General features: G+C 39.1%; 1 protein-coding gene across 2 annotated transcripts in view; it reads left to right on the top strand.

Moving 5' to 3' along the window:
* The first annotated feature begins 377 nt into the window (after nucleotides 1–377).
* troap (trophinin associated protein) overlaps nucleotides 378–12,158 on the top strand; it is a 53,959-nt gene continuing 42,178 nt past the window's right edge. For both annotated transcript variants that reach the window (XM_060938451.1, XM_060938450.1), the window contains exons 1-4: nucleotides 378–506; nucleotides 6,099–6,161; nucleotides 6,312–6,555; nucleotides 10,177–10,687. In XM_060938451.1, the coding sequence (XP_060794434.1) occupies nucleotides 6,103–6,161; nucleotides 6,312–6,555; nucleotides 10,177–10,687 (814 nt within the window). In that variant the 5' untranslated portion in view covers nucleotides 378–506; nucleotides 6,099–6,102. The remainder of the gene's footprint in view (nucleotides 507–6,098; nucleotides 6,162–6,311; nucleotides 6,556–10,176; nucleotides 10,688–12,158) is intronic.

Raw genomic sequence — 12,158 nt, 5'->3', positions numbered from 1 at the left:
AGATAAAATTATTTTATGTAATTTTATTTCTCTATTGTTTACTGTTTTTGTTTTTACTTCTGTAAAGCACATTGAACTGCCATTGTGTATGAAATGTGCTATATAAATAAACTTGCCTTGCCTTGCCTTGCCTTGCCTTTAACATCTTTTGGGGTTTTATTATTTAAAAAAAAAAAAAAAACACGTTAAACCAAATGGTTCTGAGCTGAGCATCAGCCAGTCAGCAAAAGACGAAGAAAGCGCTTAAGGAATCACGTGGTTTAAAACCGCATCTCGGTTTCCATAGCAGTGCTGATGGAGCTCTGTGATTGGTTAAAAGAGGCTGCGGTTTAGCCAATAGAAATGTGTGCTTTTTACAAATCGCTGTATACCCCGGAAGTCAACATACTGGTGTGGCGTTTGGGAAAAGAAGTACTTTTGTGTATTTCATAGATCAAACTTGATAACAAAACGAAAAAAACAAACAAACAAGCAAACAAACAAGAATTTTGAGTTAAAGTTAACTGGTATGTATGAGTGGATTTGTTTACTGGTATAGCGCGTTAGTTATAGTTCTATAGTTCTAGAGCTGTAACGGCTAGCGGAAATGCTCGCTTTCATTCACAGCTATAGCTGAAGAGTCAGAAAGTGTACATAAATAATTACTATAATTTGATCTAAAAGTGTTCAGATAAAAACTAAAATTGTAATGCAATAACTTCTTGTATTATACTAGACTATTTTTGTGTAGTTTGCTGATTATGTATTATTTGTACATGTATACTGTATACATAATGCTGTATATATATACCGTATTACGGAGTATATTTGTATGCATGTATGTCCTATTTATGTTTTGTTCATGCATATTGTTGTTATATGTTGTTATATTGTTGTTACATTAACCTGTAATATAAAATGGAATAGTGATAAATATTCATACTGAGATACACAGTACTGTGCAAAAGTCTTAGGCTATCTATCTATCTATCTATCTATCTATATACAGTGGTGCTTGAAAGTTTGTGAACCCTTTAGAATTTTCTATATTTCTGCATAAATATGACCTAAAACATCATCAGATTTTCACACAAGTCCTAAAAGTAGATAAAGAGAACCCAGTTAAACAAATGAGACAAAAATATTATACTTCGTCATTTATTTATTGAGGAAAATGATCCAATATTACATATCTGTGAGTGGCAAAAGTATGTGAACCTTTGCTTTCAGTATCTGGTGTGACCCCCTTGTGCAGCAATAACTGCAACTAAACGTTTCCGGTAACTGTTGATCAGTCCTGCACACCGGCTTGGAGGAATTTTAGCCCGTTCCTCCGTACAGAACAGCTTCAGCTCTGGGATGTTGGTGGGTTTCCTCACATGAACTGCTGGCTTCAGGTCCTTCCACAACATTTCGATCGGATTAAGGTCAGGACTTTGACTTGGCCATTCCAAAACATTAACTTTATTCTTCTTTAACCATTCTTTGGTAGAACGACTTGTGTGCTTAGGGTCGTTGTCTTGCTGCATGACCCACCTTCTCTTGAGCTTCAGTTCATGGACAGATGTCCTGACATTTTCCTTTAGAATTCGCTGGTATAATTCAGAATTCATTGTTCCATCAATGATGGCAAGCTGTCCTGGCCCAGATGCAGCAAAACAGGCCCAAACCATGATACTACCACCACCATGTTTCACAGATGGGATAAGGTTCTTATGCTGGAATGCAGTGTTTTCCTTTCTCCAAACATAACACTCCTCATTTAAACCAAAAAGTTCTAGTTTGGTCTCATCCATCCACAAAACATTTTTCCAATAGCCTTCTGGCTTGTCCACGTGATCTTTAGCAAACTGCAGACGAGCAGCAATGTTCTTTTTGGAGAGCAGTGGCTTTCTCCTTACAACCCTGCCATGCACACCATTGTTGTTCAGTGTTCTCCTGATGGTGGACTCATGAACATTAACATTAGTCAATGTGAGAGAGGCCTTCAGTTGCTTAGAAGTTACCCTGGGGTCCTTTGTGACCTCGCTGACTATTACACGCCTTGCTCTTGGAGTGATCTTTGTTGGTCGACCACTCCTGGGGAGGGTAACAATGGTCTTGAATTTCCTCCATTTGTACACAATCTGTCTGACTGTGGATTGGTGGAGTCCAAACTCTTTAGAGATGGTTTTGTAACCTTTTCCAGCCTGATGAGCATCAACAACGCTTTTTCTGAGGTCCTCAGAAATCTCCTTTGTTTGTGCCATGATACACTTCCACAAACATGTGTTGTGAAGAACAGACTTTGATAGATCCCTGTTCTTTAAATAAAACAGGGTGCCCACTCACACCTGATTGTCATCCCATTGATTGAAAACACCTGACTCTAATTTCACCTTCAAATAAACTGCTAATCCTAGAGGTTCACATACTTTTGCCACTCACAGATATGTAACATTGGATAATTTTCCTCAATAAATAAGTAAATGACCAAGTATAATATTTTTGTCTCATTTGTTTAACTGGGTTCTCTTTATCTACTTTTAGGACTTGTGTGAAAATCTGATGTTTTAGGTCATATTTATGCAGAAATATAGAAAATTCTAAAGGGTTCACAAACTTTCAAGCACCACTGTATGTGTGTGTGGTGGTTAGCACTGTCGCCTCACAGCAAGAAGGTCCGGGTTCGAGCCCCGTGGCCGGCGAGGGCCTTTCTGTGTGGAGTTTGCATGTTCTCCCCGTGTCCGCGTGGGTTTCCTCCGGGTGCTCCGGTTTCCCCCACAGTCCAAAGACATGCAGGTTAGGTTAACTGGTGACTCTAAATTGAGCGTAGGTGTGAATGTGAGTGTGAATGGTTGTGTGTGTCTATGTGTCAGCCCTGTGATGACCTGGCGACTTGTCCAGGGTGTACCCCGCCTTTCGCCCGTAGTCAGCTGGGATAGGCTCCAGCTTGCCTGCGACCCTGTAGAACAGGATAAAGCGGCTACAGATGATGATGATATATATTTGTTTTTTCGTACAAACTTTGTTATAGATTTCTGTTTTATGACTTCTACATTATCAAGTCAACAACACAAAAACATTTTAAAGTTCCAAACGTTTGTTTTCCAGCACAAAATTAAATGGTAAAGGGAAAAAAAGTTTGTATCTGAGCAGCATATTCCATCAGAGCCCACTTTTCAGATTAAAAAAGAAAACATAATGAAGGCTGCTGGGTTTTGGTGCAAAATGAAGAAGCGAGTGTGACAATCAAAGTGTCCAGAAGAACTGTGGCTGGTTCTGGAAGATGCTCAATAAAACCTACAGCTCATTTCCGCATAAAACTGCACTTGTTGTACCTGAGACTGCAGTGTTTTGTTTTCTTTTTAAAGCAAAGGGTCGACTCGTCTCACACCAAATACTGACTTTGTTTCATTTATTATGGCTTACTGATTACTGTTTATTGTATTTTTTTTTTTAATGTTGAAACATTTCATTTCATTATTTTTAAGCTATTTTTGGTCGACAGCATTTCTTTCCATGTGCCTCAGACTTTTGCACATACTGTATATAGGGGAGAGTGGGGAGACTTGGGACGGTTTTTGTATTCCCATAAATTAGTTTCAACCAATTGGGTTTTGGATGACATCAGAAGTTAGATTTTGCCCTTTAGAGTAAGTGACTTACTTTGGAGCCACGAAGCTGGACACTGCATTGAGGTTTGTGCAGTTTAATATTTTCATCAACTAAAACTTGTATTTTCTACTTCACCTCCACCTCCATTCTATGGTGTAATGTACGCTGGTGAGTTTGGGATTTGTTAGGAATTAAAGTATGGAGCCTAGAGTTACTGTATATAGAGTGGCGGCTACAATTATCAACAACTTAATGATCTTTTGGCTGTTGTAAAAGTAGAAAAGACTTTCAGTACGTAAATTGTGCATGAATAATTACTCAAACTTCCACTGGAAAAAAACCCCCCTGAGTTGATTCCTCGGTCACAACCGGCTGTACGTGCTCCTACGGCTGGTCTACGTGCAAGAAACGCACGGAGGGCGCGCGTGTGACGTGCTGATTTTTGAGCCGTAGACTGGCCGCAGACCGGCCGCAGAGGTTCTTTGTCATGTCAAACAAACTCTACGGGCGCTTACGTTTTTTTCAGGTTGCAAGACAAACTTACAGCCAACGTGCGTCTTTCTCCATGAACAAAAAAAACGCAGCGATTTGGGGAAACGCCAAAAATCGCACGGACAAAAAAAATCGTACATCCGGTTGTGACCTAGGCTTTACTTAGTGTATCAGATCACGTGACACCATTCCACAATGATCGACACCTTTGTCCACAGTTATCGACACCTTTCCACAATTATCGACATCCAGATGATTATTTATTTAAAAAATAAAAAATCAGTATGTGGTATTGTTAAAAAAACATAGTTTTTATTTAAAATTTGTTTTACATAGACTTGTATTTAGTCCAAAATATCTTTTATATAAATATATTGATGTCGGTGCTTGACATAAATGAGGAAATAATTCTAATGTTTGTAAACAAATTAATTAATCATGTTTAACCTGCGTCAGAAAATCTTTTTGTTCTGCTTCTACCCACTTTCTATTTTCGTAGATCACGTTTTGTTAATCATTCATTGTTGTTTGTATTAATTTCTAGGTTTGTAGTTTACCAATAATTCAAACAATGCTCTAATTTGTTGCAGTTAGATTCAGATTGGTGAAACTTCAGTATTTTCAAACAAATGATTTTTTTTTTTAATTGAGATTTTAAACTTGCATCTAAAAATATAAAATATCTACTGATTTTGTAATATGTGGTCGATATTTACAACAAATTGAAAAAAAAAATTCTGAATGGAATAGAAAAATCTGAATATTTCAAGAATGTAGTTTTTTATATGCTTGGAATTTAATTCTGGTCAAATTCTGTTCATTGCAATAGGATTCCAAATACTCTGTAAACATTCCATTCTATCATGGATCAGAAAAAAATTATAAATCACACCACTTTTTTTATTTTTATTTTTTAAAGTACTTCATCGATCACCAACGTTACACAAAGATCGATCCATAACAGCTGTAAATGTCTCTTAATTCCACAGGGTGTCGATAATGGTGGACACCGGTGAAAGTGATCACTATTATCGACACCTCACGTGACTTCTCAAACGCGCGTTTCGATACAAAATGGCGACTGTCAAATGAAAGAGTAAGAAACAAAGTAGGTTTCGATAAGGAGATCATGAAATATCGGTGAATTTGATAAGTAAAAACATGTCCGTGATCTTTCCACCATGCTTACCTGCGATAATAACGTTCAGGTTTTCCTCAGATTGCTGATCGTGCTGAAAAAAATTCCATCTCAGGTAACGAGGTGTGTCATCAGACGACAAATTCAAAGGGCGAGGGCGGTCTTCTGGTTGATTGATTAACCAATAATAACTGTTGGAACTGAAACTCACCTTTGTAAAATTGTTTTGTATTGGTAAATCTGAAAAGGTGTCGATAATCATGGACTGTCGATAATTGTAGCCGCCGCTCTAGTCTTATTATTAAACTTAAATTCTGGGGAAAATGCATTCAAGGATTTTTTTTTCCTAGATGGGGAGAGTCGGGACAGTTCATGATGTTAGTTTTTTTCTTGTGGTTTACAAATTTAAAATCGTTTGTTAAAAATGTGGGCGTGTACCTGCATGAGGATTAAGCTTATTTTATTCTTTCTTGACAATGGAACTGTTTTGTCGAGTCAGGTTTTGGGTAAACGGATATTTTTCTATTACTGTACCAGCATTATGTGTTCATACAGTTCATACGTTGCTAGTTTTGATGATAAATAAAAATGAAACATGTAGGCCTAGGTATTTTATTTTTGTTCCATGTTTTCCCGCTGTGCCCCAAGTCTCCCAGCATAATGTCTGATGTCTCTTGGAAAAAAAATGACAGAAAAAGTGAAGCCTGAAGGCCAGTATATGTGACAAGCTGAGAAATTAATGTTGTGGTAAGAGGGTATAGTAAATACTCTGTAATGCAATATGAACGTGACGCTACCTGCAAAGAATTTTACACAATCTACAAAAGCTGAAAACTTGTCCCAAGTCTCCTGGTTCTCACCTACGTTTTTTTTTTTTTTTCTTTTTAAACAGTAAAATGGCCTCCTCTCCAACAGCACTGCGTCCCCAAAACAATAGCCAGAAGGAGCATGTGAGGTAAATAAGCTATTACACATCCTAGAACACAACATTTCGACTCATTATATCGCTTTTATGTGAAGAGGCCACATCTGTTAAGCAACATTTGTGATTATACAAACTGCAAAATATCATCATGGTATCTCTTTCGATCTCTGATTCGCACAGGATTTCGAAGCACCAGGAGTTCAACAAAGTTCCTGAGGATTTAAGGGTCAAACATTACACTGCTCAGTCGTCCAAAACAGGAGCTGAGAACAAAGACCCGAATGAATCTGCCAAACCCGCAAAAGGAGTTCATAAACTGACAGGGGTCAGTAGGCTTCCTGTGCTTGCAAAATCGCTCCAGCCGGCTGTAACCAGTGTATCTCCAAATCCGGCTCATAAAAGATGGGAAGAAAGGCCTCTGCTGGTAGGTTCTGATTTTGCCCATTTCCTGTCGTACACTTCAAATATTCATCAATAAGTTTTGGAGCAAAATGAAGTGAACTTTCATATTCCAACCTCATGAAAGAAACCAACCCTGTGTCCGAAATCGCTCACTCATTCACTACTCCCTACTCCCTACATAGGGAATTACGATATAGAGGACTAGTCTGGCTAACGCGACTTCAAAGCTCTACGAGCATTTGGTCTGGCAAAGATATTAAGCCCAACCGTTTCCCAAAGCGCGTGGTTGACCCGCCTCCCTGAAATGCCTCAGTTTGCTACTGGTCGAAGCCAGAAAAGGCTGTGACGAAGCTTAAACCAATCACATCACTCTTTCCTCTGACGTATGTGACGCGACGGAAACTGCTTGAGTAACAGGAAGAAGATAAATACCTCCAGGGCTGCTCTTTGCTCCGTTTTCAATGAGAACTTCCCGTTGAATGCTTTCAATACAGCATCTACCGCTGTGTCAAAGGCTTGCCGCTGCTCCATGTTCGTAATGTTTCTAGTGAATGAAGCGCTTCCGGCATAGATTCTGTAAACAATCTATGGCTTCCGGTCGCAGTTCTACTACGTCACTGCCTTGAACACGCTTCTACCCAGGGCCGTTGGAGATGCTCAAAGTTGATTGGGTCCTGATTTTTCGGGAGCTTGGAAGAGCTGGAGATAGCTTGCCTTGCCAGACTAAGCTCGCAACAGGCCCTCGTGTTGCGTCACACTTGGGATGGGCGGGCCCAGGCTAATAGAGGACTATATAGTGAGCTCATTGGTAAAATTAAAAAACACTTTCGGATACTAGTCCGTCGCGCTGGTATTTACGTCATTACTGTCGCACAATTAAAACGTGCCAGATCAGTCGGCTGGTGGGTTTTCAAAATAATAAACGCATGCATACCTATATTTTTGTCATAAATCCATATTATACTGAGCGCATTTCCCACATTAATCAATACAAAGTACGTGCATCTTTCAGTTCTTTTAAATCAAGGCTGAATATTTTCTTTCTTCTTCGCCGCTGCCTTTTATTAAATCAAATTTGAGACTTTTAATTTGATTTCTTTCAGCACGACCGCAATGCATGATGGGATATATTGCTTTGGTTAGTGACCATTATTGTACACTACTTTTCGTGATGCATTGTGGGATACTTTGAGTGCACTATATAGGGTGTAAATAATCCTCACTATCGTTTCGGACAGCACTACAAAATGGCGAACTCACTATATAGTGCCCTAATATATAGCGAGTAGGGAGCGATTTCGGACACAGGGCAAGTATTTTTATTCTGCGTGTTAATTCCTGTGAAGTTTCTCTAAAAATTAATTGACTTGTGACCTGATCTCAGCACAGATACAGGACCAATCAAAAGTTTGGACACGCCTTCTAATTCACTGTTGTTGTTGTTTTTTTCCTTTATTTTTATTAATTAAAAACAACCACAGCAACTTGCCAACAATTAAATATTTTATTTATTAAGGATCACTCATACTTCTTATCCACTTATAGTACCAGTCAAAAGTTTGGACACGCCTCGATAATAATAATTCAAGTCACTTCATGTCTTAAAGTAATGATGGATGTCGTTCCTCTTTACTTAGTCGATCGGGTCTTGACATAATATGGATTACTACAGTTGTGGTGTGAAATAGGGCTATTTACTGTATTTTTATTCTTATTTACTGTTTGATCTCAAATACATTAAGAAGGCAAGAAATTGTGCTAATTAACTTTTGACGAGGCACACCGATTAATTGAAAAGCGTTCCAGGTGACTACCTCGTGAAGCTGGTTAAGATAACGCCGATAGTCTGCAAAGTGTCATCAAGGTAAACGGTGGCTACTTTGAAGGAGCTAAAATATGAAACGTATTTTGTTATTTAAGCACTTTTCCTTAGCACGTAATTCCTTATCTGTTCAATATGTTATTTCATAGTTTTGATGTCTTCAGTATTGTTCTACAGTGTAGAAACAATCTGCAACCAGTGATGAGTCTCAGGTCCAGGAGGACCTGGATATTGGGGAAAGTCGAGTTACCCCTTAATCACTATTGCTCCCAGGTCCGCTCTGACCCAGAGTGGTAGCACCTGCCTGGGTTCCAGTTATAGGTTAAATAGTATATCACCAATAAGGCGCTGGCAGCAGGACGCTTTTCAGTGCAATGTGGCAGATGAACTCAACAGGATCAATGGCGCACCACCAGATGGCATGCGGAAGAGCCGCTCAAATGGCCAACGGATGGCATCACTCGGCAAGCCAGTTGTCACTACAGGGCAACTTCCATACCCATCAGGTCTGTGGCACTTCTGTGCACCACTTGGCATCAGGTCTGGAGGTCCAGAGAGGCAACATGATGGGGGCATGGCATTGCTTGTCTTACCTTACTGTACAAACTGCTTCATTACCTCCCTTGCGACGGAGTAAGCGGGTTGAGATATTGTAATCAGTGTGGTTTGTTTGTGTGTGTGTCCGTTAACAATCTAGCATCTAGACGGTTGCACTGATTGACTTCAAATTTTCAGGGTAGGTGTGCAATCGTCCGTATATTACCTGATTAAATTTTGGGGGTAATCGGGTCAAGGTCACCGGAAAGGTCAACCTTTCGGTCAAAATATCATATTTTCCATTATAACTCAAAACGGTTGCCAATAGAGAAACGTCTACTGTTTTGAGCATATAGGAACTCCCATATGGCCTTTCATTTGGCTGCATGATCTTTGACCTTGAGTGACCCTGAAAGGTCAAACCCGAGGTCACGGATTTTCAGAGGGGTGTAACTTGAAAACGGTTGATGGTAGACAGATATTTACCATTATCAACTTATAGGAAGTGCCATATGGGCTTTCATTTGGCACCATGATCTTTGACCTTGAGTGACCTTGAAAGGTCACACTGAAGATCATGGATTTCCAAAGGACTATAACTTTTAAAATGGTTCATGATGGCCAGATGTTTACCATTATCAACATATAAGAAGTCCCATATGGGCTTTCAGTTGCCGCCATGACCTTTGACCTGGAATGACTTTTTGAAATGTCAAACTCAAGGTCATGGATTTTCATAGGTCTATAACCTGACAGTTGATGATTGAGAAATATTACCATTATCAACCTATAGGTATAAAATAAGTGCTGCCGGGTGAGGTTTGTTTTGCCTGACAACACTTGTCAGGATAGGAGAAAAGTATGCGAGAGCTCACGAGATCAGACATTCTGTGGCGGTTCGGCCGGGCCGTTTGTGCCGCTTCTGCGGATGACTCTGGCGCAGGCCTCGTGGCCCATCTGCTTTTCTGCGTATTCTAATGAAACAGTCATCATTGCTAACAATGGACAGCTGATGACAACGTAGAAAATAGTCAAAATACAGAAAAACCTATGAATTAGTAGGGTGTACAAACTTTTGGCTGGTAATACCGGTATACGTCATCATATAGATGGCATCATCATCAGGTGCCATGCCCAATTTGAGCTTTGACTACCATGCTTTCTTTCCCACGACTGTGCATTCTAATCCTCTTTTCTAATCAGTGGCGTAGATGGCCATGCTGATGAGTCATTGGAGAAGTGTACGCCACTGTCAGGTTCTAATGTACTTTTTCACTTCTGTAGGGTAAAGCTCAAAAGAGGAAGACCTGCACCAAGCCCGTCCCTTTCAATTTGTCGCAGTCTTGGACCCGCAACCAAAAGGGCACTGAAGCTTCGTCTGAACCAGCAATCAGGTCTAGAAATCCCACAACCTGTCTGACTCAACATACACCGGGGAAAACTCTCAGCGTCTCTCAACACGGAAATAAGACTGGAGCTGCTTCTCAAAATACTGCCTCGAGAGAAAAATCTACAGAACATACAGGCAATACAGTGACGAATCGTGTCTCTTTAAGCACAGAGATTCACACAACTGCAGCATTTAGATTGAACAACGCAGAGAAAGGCAGTGACATAGTATCCGTGATTCAGAAGGACTTGAGCACAAAACTGGGAAATATCACACTTGCACACTCGGAGCTTCCCAAGGATGGAAGGTTTTCTTCTAAAGCTGGTGGGTGTGAAGATCAAACAGGCTTCCGTCCAAGCACTAAAGGCTGTATACAGACTCTTTTATCGGCTGATTGTAAAACAGGTGAGTGCTGTGATGGTCTGCAGCAGGACTGTGTGATTCTTTTCTCTTTATTCACTGTAAATATCACGTTTTCTGACACGGTTAAGTCTTGAGGATGGAAAGAAAGAAAGCTGGGAAATTGTGACAGCAGCAAGTTTCAGACATGCAAACAAAACACACTACAACGTAAAGTACGATGAAAAATGCATCCAAGAACAAGCCGACTATACAATACAAAGATAAAAATTTACCGATTTAAAAAAAGTTTTATGTATATACAGTAAATATAATTTTTGCATTTGTGAAAAATGCTATAATAATAATTAGTGGAAAAAAGATACAATCTTAGCATCAAATACTTTTATTCCATGTTTTTTTGCCTTTTTTTTTGTATTTTTTTGGATTTTGTTTTCGAGTAGAGTTTTTATTTCGTCCTCGATTGGTTCAGCAACACGCTCCGCCATTTTGTTTTTCTCTACTCGCAGTATATGTGCTGATATCCTAGTAGTAGAGTAGCCAATCAGAGCGTGCAATATTTTTATATAAAACTTCTATCCACATTCACTGGATATGAGCAATCGCACACTCTGATTGACTACTCTACTATGAGACTATCAGCTCATATACCGTGAGTAGAGTAAAGCAAAATGCCGGCGCATGTTGCTGAACCAACCGAGGATGAAAGAAAAACTCTACTCGAAAACGAAAATACAAAAAATACAAAAAAAAGCAACAAAATATGGAATAAAAGTATTTGATGCTAAGAATGTATATTTTTCAAGAATTATTATTATTATTATTATTATTATTATTATTATTATTATCGCATTTTTCACAAATTGCTACTTTCATTTTGCCGGTTTGCTTACATTCTAAGCGGAAATTATTTTGTCAGACGTTTTGTATAAAGTTTTTATTTATCGGATTTGTGAAAAATAAAAACGCTCCGTTTCACAAAATCCTGTGACTGTGGATAGAATAAAACGGTTGTTCCACTCAATCTCATCGTACATGGCTTTTGGCCAACTCGGCGCTATGCACCTCATTGGCTATCAGCTCGTGTACGACTCGATTTTGTGGAATAACTGGTGTGTGTATGTGCTTGTTCAGGTGAATGTGCATTAATAGTACTAAAAAAAGAATCGAGATGAATGAAATAATATAAAAACTGTGCAAAAGTGACAGAATTGAAAGGAAGAAAAATAAATAACTAAATAAAAGCAAGTAATCTCTATAGTTACAAAGTGATGGGAGGACCAGGACCAGGGTTATAAACAGAACTATTCAGCAGCGAGTTCAGAGTTCTCGCTATCAATAATGTGCGATAATAAAAATTGAGATGAATGAATATAAAACTATGCAAAATATGGCAGTAAACAAATACAGAGGGCTTTGTTGTTTCCCAGTAACGTGGCAAGAAGAGAGAGGATGGTAATCAAGTGTAAGTGATACCAGGAAATAACTTGCTTTGCAGACAACATTAAATTGACTC

The sequence above is a fragment of the Neoarius graeffei genome, chromosome 13 (genome assembly GCF_027579695.1).
Source record: "Neoarius graeffei isolate fNeoGra1 chromosome 13, fNeoGra1.pri, whole genome shotgun sequence".
Classification (NCBI taxonomy): Eukaryota; Metazoa; Chordata; class Actinopteri; order Siluriformes; family Ariidae; genus Neoarius; species Neoarius graeffei.
This window is presented reverse-complemented; position numbering and strand designations above follow the sequence as displayed.